This window comes from Mesocricetus auratus, unplaced genomic scaffold (assembly GCF_017639785.1).
Source record: "Mesocricetus auratus isolate SY011 unplaced genomic scaffold, BCM_Maur_2.0 Super-Scaffold_100045, whole genome shotgun sequence".
In the NCBI taxonomy this organism is placed as follows: domain Eukaryota; kingdom Metazoa; phylum Chordata; class Mammalia; order Rodentia; family Cricetidae; genus Mesocricetus; species Mesocricetus auratus.
In genome coordinates this window covers 2,998,964-3,019,035 of record NW_024429222.1, presented here as the reverse complement: position 1 = coordinate 3,019,035, position 20,072 = coordinate 2,998,964, and the positions used below count along the sequence as shown (strand labels likewise).

General features: G+C 48.6%; 1 protein-coding gene across 2 annotated transcripts in view; it reads left to right on the top strand.

The window, feature by feature from the left end:
* Positions 1–20,072, top strand: part of Znf423 (zinc finger protein 423) — a 240,012-nt gene that overhangs the window by 123,063 nt on the left and 96,877 nt on the right. For both annotated transcript variants that reach the window (XM_021232478.2, XM_040735289.1), the window contains one exon: positions 3,323–3,407. In XM_021232478.2, coding sequence (XP_021088137.1) covers positions 3,323–3,407 — 85 coding nt within the window. The remainder of the gene's footprint in view (positions 1–3,322; positions 3,408–20,072) is intronic.

Sequence of the window (20,072 nt, the reverse complement as noted above, 5' to 3'; positions counted from 1 at the left end):
CCATAGCAACCAGATCTCAGAGGACTGGGTTCCTGTGGGGCTGAGGATGCTGTCGGCTGGAGCGTGAAGCATTGAGGTTTCTAGCTCCCCCAGTTCATAAGTAATAACAACAATCGATTCACCTGTAGCCAACATGGGCAGACCTCTGGCCTCACTGCCTCATCAGGTCCTGGGGCGGCTCCATTCTAGGTGGAGCACCTGGGTGCTCCCTTTACCTGTTCTACAGAAAATTAACGGATTTCCAAGTGGGAGGATTAAGTCCATGCTCAGGTCACACCAGTTTTCTCTCCCACAGACCAGGACTGTTCAGAGACACCTGGGCCCTGGAGCCCAGCAGAGGAGCTCAACAAGTAGCTCTGGAGGGAGGGAGGGAGGGAGGGAGGCTGACTGGCAGGGAGTCCCAGTCCCCTTGCTTACAGCATGGGTCTTGGAGCCAGCGGTAGGGCCTGTGGAAGCGCAGCGTCTCTTTCCTCAGTGTGGAGTAGGAAAGGGGAGTGGGGATGCAGTATTTTCCGCTGGCGCCTGTGGCTGCTCAGTGAGTGGGAGCACGGTGATGGACACTCTGGGGCTGACTCTTCTCCCTCCCCGGGGGCCCAGCCCCCTCCTCCCTGCCTCCCTCACTTTTCTTTCCTTTTCTGGGGTGAGATTCCTTCTGTCCTAAGGTTGGTCAGGCCTGTGCTGGCGAGGCAGCCCCTGGCCACAGGCCTTGGGCCTCAGCTCTGGTGTTTCTGGACTGCCCCTAGAGAAGGGCCTTGTGACAAGAGGTGCTCTGAATGTCAAGTTCTGTCTTGTGTTATGTCCCCCAGTGTGGTCTAAGTTCAAGGGGGAGGAGGAGGAGGAGGAGGAGGAGGAGGAGGAGGAGGAGGAGGAGGAGGAGGAGGAGGAGGAGGAGGAGGAGGAGGAAACAGTGGTTTCTCTGGGATGTTAATGAAGAAAGGTAGACCCAGTAGATATTGGAGCCAAGTTTGGAAGCGTTGTCTCTGGTGAGCCTGTGTGTGCGTGCGTGCGTGCATGTGTGTGTGTGTGTGTACATTTGTCTGCACTCTAGTTGTGCGTGTGCACTTATGGATCTCGATATATTGGCTATTCAGTGCCTGTGCTTCTGTCACATACACTACTTGGGCCTCTGCTAGGGAGGGTGAGGTGTGGGCATCAGGGTTCCAGTGAGAGCTGAGGGCGTACGTGTTCTCACCTTTGTCAGGATGAGCAGGTAGTTTATGTTCAAGACAGAATGAACGGTTCTGATAGCAGAGAGGTCAAGGTGCCTGCCTCTTCTCCATGAACATGGAGTTGAGCTGAGATAGGGCCTATGGAGTTGTGTTTTCCTCAGAAGACCTCCGTCCCCATGGTCTTACAGTGGTCAAGATTCTGCAGCCCTGTCTTAATCCACTCTCTGAGACTTAGCCTGCTCTTCCTGGGGCCTTTCCAAGCTGAGTGCCTGCTTGTGGGACCAGTGTCATGGCCTGACTAGGAACACACTGAACCCCGTGTCTCCTGAAACACTTGGGAACCATCAGAAGGACATGTTGGAATCTGGGCGGGGGCACTAACACTGGAACTCCAAGCTCCAGCTTCCATCCATCTATCCATCTGTTCGTTCAGGTTTTCATGGCCTCAATTGTAGTCACAATAGAAGCTAAGCACACTAGGTGTGATGGTGATGATAAACAGGATAGTTTGTGATCCCAATCCTCGTGAGCTAAGGCAGAAGAATCATGAGTCTGAGGACAGCCTGGGCTGGGTGGAAAGACTCCATATGGGCCTTAAAATGGGAGGGACAGCTAAACAAAGCAGCACAAAGGTTAAATGATTGTAAGGCATTCCTCCGGCCAGGCTCTTAAGGCGGTAGGAGTCCAGGATACACAAATCATCTCTTGTTCTTCTAGTCCCTTCCAGGCTAACACAGCACTTTGCATATTGCTCAGTAATTTTGCTCATGTGTTCGGCAAGTGCTGCTTGTGAGTCTGTGCTGCCCCACAGGATGGGCAGCACACATTCCTGCCCTCTGGGTGCTCAGGGAGTGGTGGGAGCAGATGAGTCACTCAGTCAGGACCCAGCAGTGTGTTCTGGGCATCCTCTGGGGGGGGCTAACTGGCCCTAGACTCGCCCTGGGGTGGGAACAGAAGCCTTCTTACAAAAGCTGTGACACTGAACTGAGTTCTCCGAGATGGAAAGGCTGCCCCATGAGAGAGCCTGCAGATGGAGCCTGGGTGGAGCTGGGCACTGAGCTCCCTGGTGACTCATCCTAGCTTTGTAGCCATGAGGTCCCTTAGCCATGAGGTTAGAAGTCTGTCACCTTTTCCAAGGGTGAGGCACTAACACCTCAGAAACTACAGTGGTTTCTTAAAAATCTTGGCTATACTCAGCCCTGTTATTGCCCATATCCTTTTAAAATGCCCCATAGCCATGTATGACAGGTATGTCACTTCTGTCCCTATGGGGCAGGTCTCACAGATACTCATGCTGAGCTGTGAGTCTGGAAACATGCTGGTTTCCACTTTTCTGCCTTGTGCTGTAAGCCAGTTTCAGGCACTTGGCCAAGTCTACCGAGGACAGTTGACAATTTCTGAGTCATCCTTGAGTACTAGAACTGTTGGGAGCAGCGTCCCAACAGTGTGTGTGTGTGTGTGTGTGTGTGTGTGTGTGTGTGTGTGTGTGTGATAGACAGACACCAGGGAAAGGAGAGAAAAGTCATATTTTTTTTGGCTTACAATCTCAGAGCTTTCATTCCAGGGTTTCATAGCTTTGTATTTCCAGTTCCTGTAGTGAGGCAGGACATGATGGTGGCAGGAGCATGTGCCAGAGACTGCTCACCTTCTGGCAGACAGGAAGCAGGAAGAAGGGACAAGATACTTTATTCTGGGGTTGGCCTCTACTTCCTTGCACTAGACCCCACTTCCTACTACATCATGCCGTCATATATGAATCTGTCAAGGAACTACTTCATCCATCAAGCCAGCACTCTTAGGACCCAAGCTCTTTCCCAAATCTCACCTCTCATGCTAGAGATCATACAGGATGCACCATGCTCAAACTGGAGTGGTGGGGGTATTTGCAGATGGGCGGGTGGACAAATGCATTAACATGCATAAGCGGGCAAACCCCCTCTGCTCCTGGGAACGTTGACCTCGGCACACAGTAGGGGAGCAGCCCCTAGGAAGGTGGCCTATGCCCTGAAGAGGCTAGAGCTGGAGGGAGGTGGGAAGAGAGTGGGCAGGGATGCCTGGGAGAGGCCAAGCCACTCTGGGACATCTTGAGCCAGGCCATTGGGAACCTGGCTTTCTGCCTACCTGATATTTCCTCTTCTCGCATTCCCAAACAGAAAAAGACGTACCAGTGTATCAAGTGCCAGATGACCTTCGAGAATGAGAGAGAGATCCAGATCCACGTTGCCAACCACATGATCGGTAAGAGCAAGTCCTCCCACATGCGGCCACTCGCCACGGCAGGAAAATTGACGGTTCCCCACCTTCTGGATGGTGGTCTTTGATTCGGTGACATTTCAGTGGGAGTCAAGATGGCAGGGTGGGAGTGCCTGCCCTGCCTAAGCCTTCTTGTCAAGGCACCACTCACACTGCAATCAGACTTCTGACAGCTGCTTCCATTTCCTAGCATAAATTTCCCTCCATTTCTGCGACAAGTGCTTTCCGGTTGCCGAGCACTCAGGGGCAATTATGCTTCAATTCTGTGTGTCATGACATTGAATACATTTAACTGCTCATGTTTCCCCACGCCGTGCGATGAGTTCCTCAGGCATACTGTCCAAAGAGAATGCTCACAAAGTTGTGCCTGTTCTCTCCCTGCTCCTCTTCAAGGGGATTGGAACTTTGGAAAGTTCTTTTTTGTTTGTTGGCATGTTTTGTTTGTCTTAAGACAGGGTTTCTCTGTATAGCCTTGGCTGTCCTGGAACTGTCTCTGTAGACCAGGCTGACTTACAGAGATCTGTCTGCCTCTGCCTCCTGAGTGCTGGGATTAAAGCTGTGAGCCACCACCTCATGGTGGAAAATTCTCTTTTTAGAAGGGGAGTTTTCAAGATTTCAGGGAGCTCACATGCGGCTCAGCATTCCCAGGGATGCAGCTGGGGGTGCCTGGCTCAGAAGTGAAGGTGCCACTGCTCTGCTGCTGTGTGAGTGGACTCGGGCTGGAGTGGCAGGGGCCAGTCTGTGGGGTGATGGGATGACTCTTTGACAGCGCCAGCCTCAGAAAGATCCTTGAATACCAGTATTCTGGTTTCTCTCAGACTTCTGAGCACCCCACCCCCAAATCCTGTGGTCTAAGTGGAGAGGTTCTTGTTGACCACGGCAGCCTGCTCCTGCCCCATCTCTGCTTTCTTGTTCCCGTATCTTTTCATTTGGGTCTTAACAAAACTCTTCATTGCACACTTCCAGAAACCTCCATACTTGTCTTTGCATCTGAGCACACCTCTATAGCTACCGCCTAGACCAAGAAAGCCAGCTGTCCTCAGCATCCCGAATCAACTAACTCTCTTGACTCCATGGGTCCCCTGCCACCAACAAAGGCTGCCCCCATCCCGCTGTCCCAAAGCACAGTTGGGTGTATCTGATTTGTGTGTTCTATGAATGGAGCCCACCAATTACAGTCACGGTGTCTGGAAGCTTCCTCTCTTCTCGGCTTGCCTCTGTCTGAGGCCCGTTCTTTCCATTCTTTCCCTTCAGGGTGGACTGTCCATCGTGGGAACATGTGTTTGTGAGGCTGCTCCCTCCTGGATCATTCTGGGGATTGTTTCACAGAGTACACTGCTGTGACTAGGGTGCTGTGCGTGCCTCTTAGTGAATGTATACACACAACTTTCATGGTGGTGTGGAATATATATAATATAATATACATATATTATAGATAACATACTGTGTCATACATGCATAAGGGGGGAGTATAGGGACAGACATGGAATTGCTGGGTCACAGGCTATGTGATGTTCACCTTCAGTGGACAGTGACACGTCAGTTCTCAGAGTGGATGGATGCGTGTTGCTCTAGCCAACGGCGTGAGGCTTCTGCTACAGTACATCCGTCATGTCATCCGCATGCCACATGAAGGCAGCTGTTGCAAAGGCTCCCTTTAATGGAGATGGTACAAATCAAGCACGGGTCGCCCAGTCTCCACCCGGCTGTGTGTAGTACACCCTGTTTAGGGGGTTCTAGTGCCCAGTGCCCTTGCCCACTCCTCGTCTGATCAGCCTCTGCCCATGGTGGTGTAGAGTTTGTCCTGTGAATGCAGAGCCTTCAGGAAGGGCAGGTGGGCCAGGGTGCTCAGCCTGACAGGGAGATTGGTGGTTTTTTAATGCCTTCTACCTGGAAAGTGCAGGAAGGGAAGCTGCCCTGTCAGTGGCAGGCTGTGAGACCCTTTCTCAGGAGAGCCAGGGACGTGCGGATGAAGATATCTGAAAATGTTTGCCTCCGAAGCAGGTGGTGACATGGCTCCCGTTTGCGAGCATGGAGGGCGAGAGGTGGCTAATTGGACCGTGGTGATTACCAAGATGTTGCCCCTCCCTTCTCTCTTCCACCTCTCCTTTGTACATGCCTGGAAAGCGTCTGTCCTCGGGCGCAAGGCAAGAGGGCACTGGGCACCAGAGTACAGGTCCTCAGGGGGAGGGTGTGCTGGGCTTTCAGCTTGCTTGAAAGGCGGGCTGCAGTGGGTAGGTAGCATCTATCTGGTGGCTGGGCAAGGAACCTCATCTGCGTCTCACTGTGACCTGGCCTGCTGCCAGGACATGTGGACACTATTGGTCTCCGGCAGCTCAGAGTGGAGAGTCTTGGGACCAGAGATTTCAGCCCCCTAAGCAGGGGTGACACTGTGAACCAGGTGGCCCAGGTAGAGCCTCTCACCCTCGCCTCCCTTCCGGCTGCTGTTCGTTTTCTTTTTCTTTTTTTTTTTAATTTTTTTTAAATATTTTATTTATTTATTATATATACAATCTTCTGCCTGCATGCCAGCAGAGGGCATCAGAGCTCATTCAAGGTGGTTGTGAGCCACTATGTGGTTGCTGGGAATTGAACTCAGGACCTTTGGAAGAACAGTCAGTGCTCTTAACCGCTAAGCCATCTCTCCAGCCCTGCTGTTCGTTTTCTTAGCTCGTCGCCCTGACCCATCAGAGAACATCAGTGAAGCAGGACGATGAGAACCATGTGGTTTCTAGGGGCCATTGAGGGTGAAATGGCTACAGCCTTGCTCTCCAGAGTTGCCACATCCCGTTCAAGAGGCTGTGGGGCACAGCTGTGCAGTGAGGGCCTGTGAGAAGGATGCAGTGCTTGTCCCTATGTCCCCCATCTTATAGATGGAAGGGTCTGGCCTTGCAGAGCCCTTATTTGCCTCTTTAGCTGACTTATTCAAGCTCTTACAGCCAGTGCACAGCAGAGGCGGGTCAAACAACAGCCAGGCTCCCCATTGTGTTTATAACCCCAGCCTGGCCTATGATGGGAGAGACCGTGGCTCCCTATCTCTAGAGGAGACAGACAGACAGGCATCCAAATTAGTGCTGGAGTGATTCTGATGGCCCCAGTTCAGGGGCCTATAGATCAGAAGGGCCTGCCTGGGTACTGAAGGATGAAGAGGAGTTTTCTCTATGGTAGGACTGTCTTAGCAGAGGTTAGCTCAGCAAAGGAAAGGGAGCCTCTTTGTGTTGTTTGGCCATGAGGGTGTGGATCAGGCCTTCAGAGGGGAGCTGTGTGGCAGCTCAGGGACAGGAGTAGCGTGGAGGAGCTGCGGGTCAGCACATGGCTGTGGCATCATGGCAGTGAGGATGGGGAGGTGGATTGTGGGCACACTCACAGGGGGCTCCGAATATCGAATGACGGGGATTAGATTTAGACTTATCCTCTAGGCTGGGTCCATCGGTGGACCTGGTCCATCCTCTTGCCTGACGTTTTGTTTGGATTTTCTTTAAATTTTAGAAGAGGCAGCCCCTGGATTCCCCCCACCCCCACCCTCTGCACAGGCAGAAGGTATGGGAGCAAACCGCGGCTGTGCCCCGTGGCAAGGCACATAGGCAAGTGTCCTCCCAGGATCTGCAGACTCACTGGGGTTGGCTGGATGCTACATAGGGCTGTGTGGCTCATTTGTGTCCCCGGCCTAGTTCCCATCCGTCTGCGTGTATGGGCTTGAGCTAAAACACGGGGGAGCCATTGAAGGTTTTGGAGTAGGCTGTGGCTTGGACTGAGCTGAGAATTTTAGGAGGATTAATCAGAGTGCAGTGTTTGGAGGTGGAGAACAAGATGGGATGAGAATAAACCATGGTTGCTGTCCTCCAGCAAGCACCAGTGGACAGAATGGCATTTGCTTGGCGCTATGAGCATAGAGGCCCTGAGCAAAGAGACATGAGGTGGAATTGATTCTGCAGTCCTAGTAAATCTGCTGGGCCCGGAGTCCTTGGGGACACTCGCTAAATGGCCCGAGTCCAGAGTGGCTGCCCTGGAGCTGGCCAGAGTAACCATTCCCCTCACCCCAACTAAGGGGACTTGGGAAGGGAAGTGACACTGTTCAGCTAGGCAGCCTCCTCGTAAAGCCGGGGCACTTGGAGGTCCGAGGCAGGTCTCCTCTGGGGCCCAGGCTGCTGGAGAACTCCCCTGGGGCTAGTAAACTAGCCTTTTGGTAACGGAGGGATGGAAGCTCTGAGTGCCTCTGCCGTCTGGATATGCCGGGCGCTGGAATGACTCAGGATGCTTCTCCTTAGCAGGATTTTTCTAGGTCCCCTCCCAGTGCTGCTGGGGCAACAGGACTTTGGATCTACTGGAGACAAGGAGTTTGGAATCCTTTCAATACAGGGTCACCTTTGAAATCCCATGTCACCACAGGGCTGAGTGCCTGCAGTGGACATACAGAAATCTTTGAGACGCCAAGTGCCCTGGCAGCCTGACTGCTTGCTTCTTGACCATTAGTGGGCATCTGTTCTTTTGATTCTTTGGGATGGGGACACTTGATAAAGTCTGGGGAAAGACTCTGGGAATTTACTCTCAAGAAACTTGCTGTGACCCAAAGGGGTAACTAGGCTCGTGGGCCTCTGGACATCTTTACTCGGGGCCTCGTGGACTCCTCGGGGAGCCCCAAGGAAGTCAGATTGGGGAGGGACAGTCCTTGAGGTGTGTCCTCAGGATTGTTTGTCCTCTGTGTCCTTGGACAATGATTATGGGCTCTCTGGAGGGCAGCCAGGCAGGGCCAGGCTTTCCCCATAGGACATTAGTCATGTCCTGCTGCACCCTGTCCCTGGGTGCCTGTTAAGCACACCCTGGTGTTGGTCTCCAAACCATTCCCTTACTGTATGAAATAGGCAATTTTTCTTCAGGGGAGCTCTCTGTGTGTGTGTGTGTGTGTGTGTGTGTGTGTGTGTGTGTGTGTGTGTGTGTGTGGGAGGGAGGGAGGGAGGTGCTGGAAGGCCCCAGCCCACCCTCCTTGCTGCCCTCTGGAAGTCTGGGACCCCCTGTGGACCCAACTCACTGCATTTTGGAGGAGAGTCCTGGCTGGTCCAAAGGGAATAGTTTAGAGTGGAAATCAGTGAGATTTCCCTCATACCAGGGAGATACAAAACTCTAAATCAAACCGGAGAGGTTACCATGGAAAGGGAAAGGAAAGGGCTCCCTGCCAGGCTCCGTAATGGCGCCTTTGATTCTGGTAACACCAGACCTGAACCTCTGTTCACCTCAGTCTGTGATAAAACATCTCCTTCTCTGGAGACTGTGTTTTGGGCTCTGGGATTGTTCTGTCAGAGTAATAAGCTTGAACAGACAGCCAGTAAGCCATCACAGCTCGGGAAGGGGAAAGAGCAGGCAGGACTCAGTTTCCTTGATTTTTCTCAGCTTCCCTGTTGGTGTGTGTTCCTGAAAACTGTTGGCCAAGCACTCCCAGGCTTTCTGATGGTGCGACAATCAGACTCGCACTTTCCTGGCGTATGTGCTTTGTTTTCAAGAGGAGGCAGGAGGTGTCCAGTTGGAATTTCCCGTTAGTAGCCTTGTAACACCACGTTTAGCCTTGGTTAAAATGCCTTGCGCGTGCTCTGAGGAACTGTTCATCCACCTGGGCACATGGTGACTTCAGTGTGCCCAGCCTCAGATACGGGCTCAGCTGAGTCGGTCAGTGTGAGTGTGTCAGCAAGGCTTCCCAGAGCTGGCGGTATCTAACCAGAGCATCCAAGAGTAAGAAGAAACGTGGAGGGGTGTCAGGTGGAAGAGACAGTGAAGGCCACAGGAAGTAGAGGCAGACACTTGAGCACAGCTGAACAGAGAGCAGTGAGGTAGAGGGGGAAAGGGGGGGTGCTGAGTCTGGACACTGGGAGAAGTTAGGAGTGACTTAGAGCTCTTGGGTGACCTGCTCCTGCAGGACTGATAGAAGAGAGTATTGTTGTACAACAGGAGCTTCAGGGCTGGCAAAGTAGTTGGCAGTGACCACTTACGTCTGGTGAGGCTTTTACCAAATGGCGGGTCTACCCTTCGGTGTCTGTGCGTGCTGACGCACCAAGCCCTGAGGTACCTGCTCAGTGGTTCTGTTGCTGTCCCCTTCCATGTATGGGAATTGAGGAGTGTGAGGGATTGCAAGGTGGACATCTGAACTCAGGCCGGAGGGCTAAGAACTCTCCGCGGTCTCCCCACTTGGGGTGCTTGAGCGTGAGAGTGAGCTGGCTTGCCTGAGATGGTGGTCTGAGTGCTGGTGTTCGGCTGACCTTGGATCCCTGGGCAGGGAGTTTCACAGAAAAGCTGGCTGCGAGAAGTGGGTCTGAGCATCATTCGAGGCAGCAGAGGCTTCTTCGAGGAGTGAGGAGCAGGTGCCATTCAAGCAGGCAGGAGGGTCTCCCCGGGCAGTGTGGCAAACCACAGAGAGGTTGCCTGGCCTTGTCAACAAGTGTCACTGCGTTGTGGGTGTGAACGCGGCTGGGAGAGGCCTGAGTAGGAGGAGCAGAGGGATGTGAGCGTGTCCCCTGTACTCTCCAGGTCCCAAGCTAAAACAAGAGGATGAGAAGCAGGAATGGAGGCATCTAAATGTCCCAGGAAGTGTTAGTCACTTCAGAAAGAGAAACTAGAGGGTGTTAACTGTCTAAAGGGGGAGAACCAGTGGTTGGAAGGGGTAGTAGCAGGATGGATGCCAGGAGGCAGTAGCCAGAAAGCTGGTGCTGGGTGATGGAGGGCAGGCCTGGTACTGTCTTGCATGGACCAGCTCTTTAAGTATGTCCTTTATCACACATCCCTGTTGGCTTGGTGGCCTATAGTGTTGAACGGATTGAATGCCCGCTGTGGCTGGTGGTCCCTCCAGAGCGTGGTCTACTGTGTCCTGAGTATCCAGTAGATATCAGCGACTTATACTAGTTCTAGACACCAACTGTGTCTCTCTGAGGCCTGGTGGGGAGCACATGGCAGGTTCCTGCAGCTGTTGGCGTTGCCCTGGCTGGTTGGCCTTGTAGTGTTGTGCCTGGGGTGGGGGGTGTCCTTCCCAGCTTATCTACCTTGGGATGCAGAACTGGGAGATGGGGATGGGCAGATCCCTAACGATGAACAGCATGGCCTTGTGAACCTGGGGCACAGTGAGAACCTGGGACACTGGTGGGAGATTTTCTAAGCCGGTTCTTTTAGGGAATTAGTGCTTTGAGTCTATTCTGTAGATTTTCCCTAAATTTACGTGTCAGTATCAAAAGTTTCTCCACATGCAAAGATGTGAGTAGTCCAAAGAAATAAAGCCTCGGCCAGGCGTTGGTGGCACATGCCTTTAATCCCAGCACTCGGGAGGCAGAGGCAGGCGGATCTCTGTGAGTTCGAGGCCAGCCTGGTCTACAAAGTGAGTTCCAGGACAGCCTCCAAAGCCACAGAGAAACCCTGTTTCGAAAAACCAAAAAAAAAAAAAAAAAAAAAAAAAAGACATAAAGCCTCACTGAATGTGAAGCCCTTTAAAGGTCATAGTGGTAAGAGTAAGGCCTATGCAGGCAGAGACTTGGGCTCCCTCAGGTGCCTTCAGGTGGAACTCTAGGCGTTAAGTCTAGAATTTACTATTGATTCATGCCACAACAAAGTCTGGGCATATGTGGGTAACAGACATCTGGTGTGGCTGAATCCAGAGGTTCCAATGACCTTTCCACAAGCCTGAAACCCTACCTGACTGTGCTCTGCTCTCCTTTGCTGCTCTTCTTCCCAGGAAGTCTTTCGGGTGCTGGTGACAGCAGAAGGGTCTGTGCTTCTGCCCTAGCAGCAAAGGAGAGCCTCCAGCCTCCGAAGGTCCCCAAGCTACTCATGCCTGATTGTTTGTTGCGTATTGGCCTAATCTTCCCTTTCTGCAGTCATTAACTACAACAGTGGGGCAAGCATTCTAGAAAGGAGGGTAGGCGTCCGTTTCCATGAGAGTGTACGGTGTACCCAATGTACGGGGGATCTCACAGCCACCTGTTGGGGTCTGTTTGGTGAATCAGGCTGGTTATATAAAAGACAGGGCACACAGAAGATCCTGGGAGCGCAGGAGGAGTTCCAGCTGATTAAAGATCTCAGTGTACCCAGTGGCAATGCTGATGGAGTCCCTCAGTCATGAAAACAAGGCCCATGGCCTTGTTACATTTGCATCCCCGGCCTTGGCTCAGAGACACTGCTGAGGCCTGTAGGACACATCCAGGCATGGCGACAGCCCAAGGGGTTTCCCTTTCATTCGCTCCTACATTCATTCAGCAGCTTTGCTCTGTGTTGAGCATCTCCCGAATGCTCGGCACTGAGTGTCACCACCAACAGTACCCTGTGGTGAGTGTAGAACAGGAACAACATGGGTTGAAGAAGAAAGCACACGAGAACTCATGAGAATGTAGGGAATGCAGAAGGTCAGGGAGGCCTTGGAGAATGAGTGCTGTAGCGGCCTCCCAGGGGACACTTGAGCATGTCACCCGTGAGCACGGTAGGGTTTGTAGCCTGGCATTCTAGGCTGGGGAAAGCCCAGGATTGGCTGGGAGTCAAATGGGGCCTGCACCTATAGCCAGTGATTCAGACTCCCAATCCAGGCCTTGTACATTTCTGAACATTTCTGTCCCTCCTGCTCACATTGTTCCCGCCTGGCCACCATCCGTAAACCCAGGAGCTTACAATCTCTAGGCTCTGCCACAGTGGTCCCAGGTACTCCTTTGCCCGCTCTCTGGCTGTCTCCTAAGTCTCCTCTTCTCCCTGCCCCTTTCTGAACATAGGTATGGTGGTTCTAGACTCCTCCTAGTCTATCCATCTCTCTTAGGCTTCTAGAGTTAGAAATGGAAACCACAAGATGGCTAGTTAAATTTTAACTTAAACAAAGCACTGTTTGTTCAGAATAAGTTTTATTGGTCAATGTGTCTGTTCCTTTGTCAATGACACTGTTGATTATTGACACTCTGCAGGCCAAGCTGGCTTTGAACTCATAGTTATGCCTGCCTCTGCCTCCCAAGTGCTGGCATTAAAGGCATGTGCCACCATACCTGTCTTAAGGTAAATCTTTTTGTTTTTTAAAGATTTATTTGTTATATATACAAATGTATCCCTGCACACCAGAAGACGACACCAGATCTCATTACAGATTGTTGTGAGCCACCATGTGGTTGCTGGGATTGAAACTCAGGACCTATGGAAGAGCAGCCAATGCTCTTAACCTCCGAGCCATCTCTCCAGTCCCTTAAAGTCAATCTTAAAATTTAATTTATATTTTCATTATTGTCCTAGATACTCTAGTTCCTTTGCTTTTCAGGTAAATCTTGGAACAATCTTGTCTACATCCAAAGAAATTCTTCGTGTAATTTGAAATGTTTATTCTATATTATTTTTGTGTTTTTGTGTATAAATGAAAGCCATGTGTGCAAGGTGCCCACGGAGGTCAGGAGAAGGCATTGGGCCCCTGGAACTTGAGTTATAGGCAGATATGAGTGGCTTGATACGGGTTCTGGGAACAACTTAAGCCTCTGCCAGAGTCACAAGCATCCTACCTGTTGAATTGTATCTCCCGCCCTCATACTGTAGTTCTGTGTAAGAATTGTGTTAAATGTGCATGTTGATTTGGGGAGCGCTGTCATCTGTACTGTCTTTTATTTTCCAGTCCATTAATGCAGTGCCTCCTTTCATTTATCTAGATCTTTAATTTTTATTTTAAAAACATTTTTAGTTTTCATTGTATTATATATGTATGGGTTTAAATAGATTTGTTTAAATATTTAATTTTTGTTTTTAGCAATTATAAATTTTATTTTAAATCTTGGCGTTTAAATATTTATTACTCAGTAATGTAATTGGTTTAAATTATTTGTTGTATATTTGTATTGCGTATATTGTAGTGTATTGCATTTCATTTTGAGATGGAGTCTTGATGCATAGCCCAGGCTGGTCTTGAACTTGATCCTTCTGATTCCACTTACTGAGTGTACTATTACAGGTGTGTGGCACCACACATGGCAGAAATGAGTCTTTGAGTGCAGTTTTGTATCCTTAGACTTTGCTCAACTCACATGGCTGTCTGATTTTTATTTTATTTTTTAGAGTTTGTGGGGGTTTTCAACTTAGCCAATCATGTCATCGTTCAAAGAGTTTTATAAATTCCTATCTATATGCTTTTTTACTTCCTTTTCTTGTATTATTTCTTTGACTTGCATTTGCAAGATGATATTGAATAAGAGTGATAAGAGTAGATATCCTCGTTTCTGGTCTTAGGGAGAGTGCATTCCATTTTAAAATTCATTCACCATGAAGTTGAATACACATGTGCAGATCTTTTGCAAGCCGAGGAACCATCCTTCCTTCTGTATTCCTAATTTTCTAGGAAGTTTTTGATTTGGATGGCTGTTGTTATGAACATGTGATCTTCTTTTAGTAACGATGGTTTGTAATGATTAATTTTTCCACTATTGATTTTTTCCATATCCTCTCCTTGGTGATGGTGAATAATTTTTGCATGTTGTTGAATTTCATTTGGCAATATTTCATGAAAGATTTTTATGTCTGTGTTTATGAGGGATACTCGTCTTAAACTTTCTGTAGTGTTTGTCCTGTGCTTGTGTGCTTTGTGAGATAAACTGGGAGGGAAGCACTATCTCTTCTTTCATTTCCAAAGAGAAATTGTATGGAATTGGTGTTCGTTCTTCAGAGTTATCCAATGTGTCTGAAGACTTTCCTTTTGGAATGATTTAAATTATGAATAATTTAACTTCCTTGCTAGTATAGGACTATTCAAATCAGGCCATGTTATATGAGTTTTAGAAGCTTTTTTTTCAAGAAGTTGGTTTGTTTTGTCTGATTCTTAAAATTTCTGTTTTGGCATCTTTCCCTTATCCTTCTGATGTTCGTAGAGATAGCCTTACACTCATGTCTGACACTGGTATTTTGTAAACCTGCCCCCTTTATTTCTCGGTCTTGTTAGAGATTTGTCAATTGTATTGATCTTATCAAAGAGCCAACTGCTTGTTAATTAATTTTCAATTTCGTGTTTTCTATTGCCTGATTTCTGATCTCATCTGTGTTATTCCTTCTCTTCTGTTTGCTTAAGGCTTTACTATTTTTCTAAGTTTTGAAATGAAAGTTTGTTGAGTTGACACTTTTTTTTCCTTTTCTGAGCACTTACTATCATCAGTTTCCCTCTTGGCATCAAGTTTGTCATACTCCTCAGATTCTTGACATACTGTGGTTTTATTTTAATTCAGTTCAATATATTTTATCCTCTCTCTCTCTCTCTCTCTCTCTCTCTCTCTCTCTGTTTGTGTGTGTGTGTGTGTGTGGTATGTGTTTGTGATTTATGTACACACATGTGTGTATACACGCAGAGGCCAGAGGTGGGTGGGTGTCAGGTGTCCAATGCTGTCATTCCTCTGCCTTATTCCTTTGAGACACAGTCTCTCAAGGAAACTGGCACTAGGCGGGTGGCCAGCAAGCCCTAACAATCCTTCTGCCTTCAATCCCCATAACATTGGGGTTACAGGTACTTATGGCCACACCTGACTTTTTAAATGTGAGCATTAGGGATTTGAACTCAGGTCCTCATGATTGCATAGTGAGCACTCTTACTCACTGAGGCATCTCTTGAGCTCTAATTAGGTATAGTTAAAAATTTCCCTTGAACTTCCTCTTTAGTCCATGATTATGTGGGAATACATTATTCAGTATGCAAGTGTTTGGAGTTTTTCCTGTTATCTTTTCACTGTTAAGCAAGTGAGAATTAATCTAGTTACATTCCATCATGATTAGAAAAACTGCTATAAATGACTCCCCTCCCTCTACCTCTCCTTCCTTCCTTCCTTCCTTCCTTCCTTCCTTCCTTCCTTCCTTCCTTCCTTCCTTCCTTTCTCCTCTCCTTCCTTCCTATGTAGTCCAGGTTGTCTTTGAACTCTTAAATTCGTTAGAGGTCAGTGTCAGGTATCTGGCTTTCCATTTTATTTTTTCGAGTCAATGTCTTTCACTGAACGTATAGACTCAGCCAGACCAAATGGCCTTCAAGTCCCAGAAATATGAAGCCAGGTCCCTACTCTTGGATGGCAGGCATTTCTTCCTAGTTCCTTCATGTTTTTAAGAATGGTTGCTGTAGGTATTACATCATATACATAGAAGTTACAGATACAGTTTGTGTCATTTTGCCAGTTTAGCTGAAATATAGAAAGTACTACCTTCCCCTGTTTGTTCTAATCTTCTTAATTATTCTCTGTATTTCTGGAATTGCTGTCAGTGTCGATTTAATTTTTTTTGTTTTGTGTCAAGTCTAATTTAGAAAAGGAAAAGTACGTATACTCTATGCTATCTCTCCAGCATCCTTCCCTTGTTAATATCCCATCTTTGGTCATTTCCTTTCTACCTAGCGAACTTTCTTCAGTCACTCAGTGAGCATAGGCCTTCTGCCAACACTTGTTTTTAGTTTCCTCTGTCTGAGACTATCTTGATTCTCCATTTGTTATTGAAGGATGGAGGGTTCTAGGTTGGCAGTTCCTTCTCCTTCAATATTTGGGAAATGTGCCACTTTCTTCTCACCTCTATTGTTTCTAGTGAGAAATCTGCTGACCTGAGCCGTTTTTTTGGAGCTATAATAGGCAAGATAGTGATTTTCTTTAACTAAATGTGTCTTGGTGTGGATTTCTATGAGTTACTCTTTAGTGACTCGCCTCATGGTGTGGTTTGCGTGTGCAATGTCCTGCACAGGCTCATGTGTGTGAACACTTGGTACTCTGAAGGTGGTGCTGTTTTAAAACTCCTGCAAAGTAGAACCTTGCTGGAGGAATGGGTTGCTTGGAGATGGGCCTTAGGGGTCCTAGCCCAGGCCTGGTTCCAGACTCTGTACTTCTGGCTATCATCTCATTTTCTGCTGCCGTGAACTCCACCCTGCTTCTCACCACGGTGACTCACAACCTCAAAATCCATCCTTCCTCTCTTAGTGCTTCTGTCTTTCTGGAACTTCGATTGCACGGCACAAGTTTCTATAGTTGTAGCAGTCTCTACTATTCATTCCTCAGTGCTGCTTGTTTAGACTGGGTCATTTTGGCTGCTATTCTGCCCTCCCTTTCGTGGATTCCTTTCTTTGACTCCTACTGTTAACTTTTTTAATGACTCTTTCTAAGATTTGACTTTGTTTTTATTTTAAACTTCCTATAAAAAGAATCAGCACTTCTTTTTTTGTATTTAGTGTGTGTGGTGTGTGTGTGTGTGTGTGTGTGTGTGTTCACATATGTGAAGGCCAGAGGTTAAGGTCAGATGTCTTCTATTGCTCTCCACGCTATTTTCTTTTTCAAACAGGGCCTACCAGTGAAACCAGAGCTCACTGACAGCTAGACTGATTGGCCAGCAAGCTCCAGAAATCCTTCTGTCCCCACTCCCACATCTAGCACTGGGGTTATAGACATTTGTCACTATGCCTGCCTTTTTATGTGGCTGCCAGGGACCCAAAGTCAGGTCCTCATGATGCAAGCCCTTTAACCAGTGAGCCAGCCCCAGCCCTGCTTGATGCTTCTCTTTATCTATCTTTGAGACTTTCTGTCTTAAGGGTATTCATGAAATGTTCACTAATCCATTTTTCTTTTATTTTGGAGATTATAATTACATAATCTCTCCCTTCCCTTTCCTCCCCCAAACCTTTCCATGTACCACCCTTTGCTCTTTTTCAGATTCACGGCATCTTTTCCTTAATTGAGGTTACAGACATGTATGTGTGTATGTATACATATATATTCACAAACATTACCTACTTAGCCTGTATAATCTTACTCATAAGCATGTTTTTAGAGCTGACCATTTGGTATCTTTACAGTGGATCCTTTAAACACTTGGTCAGCTAGTTCTACCATTTCAGTGACAGTATGCACTGGTTATATTTTTCATTTGGTAGGGTGGATGTTTTATTTTTTGGTTGCTGTTGTTTTTTTGTGGTGGTGGGTGTTGAATACAAGGCCTGGTGCCTGGTGAGCATGTGTTGCTCTACCTCTGAGCTTATAGGGCGGGTGACTTTTGACTGGAACCTTTGTGCTTTGGATTATCTGGTGAAACACTGGCTCCTATTTAGACGTTATATCTCACCTAAGTTTTCCTGTTACACTGTAGGGAAGGAGAAGTGTGGGTACATCTTTTTTGTTTGTTTGACTTTTGTTTTTGTTTGTCCCACCCACACCCACCGCCAGACAGGGTTTCTCTGTGTAGCCCTGGCTGTCCTGGAACTCACTCTGTAGGCCAGGCTGGTCTCAAACTCAGAGATTCACCTGCCTCTGCCTCCCAAGTGCTGGGACTAAAGGGGTGTGACACCACTGCCCAGCTGCGGGAACCATCTTTATAGCTAGGCCTGGCGGTAGTTACAGCCTCCCAGCTAAGCCTCAGCTGCTGTCTTAGTAGTGGTGGTGAAGCTCCCTCATCCCTGCTCCCCAGTCAGCTTCCGCAGTCACTAGGAGAGTGGGTGGCAGTCCTTGGCTGTGGTTGGTTGCCTTCAGTAGAAGGAACTTCTTGGCTTACTCCTGATCTCACTGTAAAGTAGGATATAGGGTGTATTGGTGCCTCATTAAACATTGCCAACAGGAGCCGCCCCCCTCCTCGTGTTTTAAGAGCTTAGTGGATGTTTCTGAACTGCCTGTCTCTCCAGCTCTTAAGCCTGAGGTGTATAAGGCAAAAGGGATGCTCAGGATCCTTGCCATGTATCCTTATTTGGGTCCTGATATCTCTAGTGGTCTTTCTTCTCTTTACCCATTGGAATGGTCCTATTGCTTTCCTAATACACTGTCCAATACTTAGCCCAAAGATGTGCCATCCATGGGAGGATCCAGAAGCTAGGCAGGCTATCAGGAGTGATAGCAATGTCTCAGAAACACTAATTCCACAGCTACTCCTGAGCTAGTCAAAGGATTTATGGAGAGTAATGGCACTAAGACCTGGGCAGGATGGCTTCCTCTCTCTCTCCTTCTTCCTCCACAGAGGTGGAGAAAGGTCTGCTGTGCAGGCCTCTGCCCTCTGGTCATTGTTGCTGTAAACCTGGTTCAGCAGCACCCAGTGCAAGGCAGATGGTAAGGAGACCTTATCTGTGCCCCCCATGTAGTCTTCCTCTTCCTCTTCCTCCCCACCAGCGGTCCTTCACACTCTGATGTTATTCTGGGAGCTGGGGTGGGCGGTTGCTGGACTGAGCCAGATACAAGGCACATTCAGGCTGCTTGGGGCTGCCATTGGCTCACTGAAGTGGGAGCTAGAGGGTGACGAGAGCTCTTTGGGCCCTGTAGCTGAGATCTGCAAGCTGCTGTGGTACTTGGAAAGGGGAAGCTAGAATTTCATGGGATACCTGGTTGTCTTGTCCCTCACAGGGGGACAGATCTTGCAAGAACAGTGTTTACCCAGCTGAACATCCTCAGCCTCCCCTCTTATCCCCAGGGTAGCATCTCAGGGACCTGCAGCTCCAGGCAGCACTTGGGTAGGTACTGGAATCAGGACACTTCCGAGACTGCTAGGCAAATGAAAACACGACAGATTGTTTTTGAAGCATCAAATGCAAATTGTCAACATGAACATATTTCTGGACGTAACAGTTGAATGTGTGAATTAATTACAGACCTTCTTCTGAAGCAGTCTTGTTCATACTTTCACTGGACTGAAACAACCCTGTTCTCAGCCCATCTTTTCTAGGAAAAGGATTCTGCCCGTTGTTCTTTTGAAGTTTGGTGGACTGATAGAAACACAAGAGACTGGCATACACTGGCTTCCAGTTCAAGACTGGATTCCCATGTGTTAATTATCATGAGTGGCGAAAAATGCCCATAGATTTAGTGAACCAAAATGGAAGAATTTTCACTGATAATTAAAGGATACAGAAGTTGAGGTTCTCTGTCCACTCGGCCCGATTTGTCGTTTTACATGTCTGGAATTATGGTTTGATCACCCAACACTGGCTGAAGTGAGCAGAGAGGGTCCCTTTATAGTACAGTACCCACTGAAATCCCTTTGAGTGTGGTTTGCATAAGGGCTTTCTAATAAGGAGTACTTCTTTGAAGGACAAACATCGTCAGCACTTGCCTGTGGGACAGAAAGGCTTTGCCTATCCTAGAGTGAGCCTTTAATACCTGTTTAGCCAAGAAAAAGGGGTTGGTGTGGTAGTGCAGATCACTGAGGCTCTGTCTGCAGCATCGGGATCAGAACCCGTTTTCTTATGTCTGCCTTTGCCTTTCCGGGGTAGACCCCTCCTCTTGGCCACCAGCAGCTTCCCTCCCCACAGGACCCCACTGAATGACCACTGATCAGGGCCGGTCAGATGGCCTTTGGGTGGCTTGTGCCATCTCTTCCTGGAGACTTGGGAAACCTGTTTCTGGGACAGCGAGACATTGCTCAACCAAAGCAAACAGGTAGCTAGGATGTCCTTTTTGGTTTTCTTATGTCCCAGGGCCCTCTGGTCACATGCACCAGGCAATGATACAGGGCCAGTGTTTGATCCAGGACTTCTGTTACAGTTGGGAAAACACTTCTGTACCTCACCTGACTCAGGTTCCCTCCTAGACCTCACCCGCAGGCCCTCCCTTGATACCTGAGTCCTGGGCCCAGGCCTTGTGGCTGAAGAGTTAGTGGGAATGAGCTTGATGTCACTCTTGCTGAACTCAGAGCCATTCCGACAGCAGTGGGAGCTGTGCACACGGCTATGCTACAGCCTTC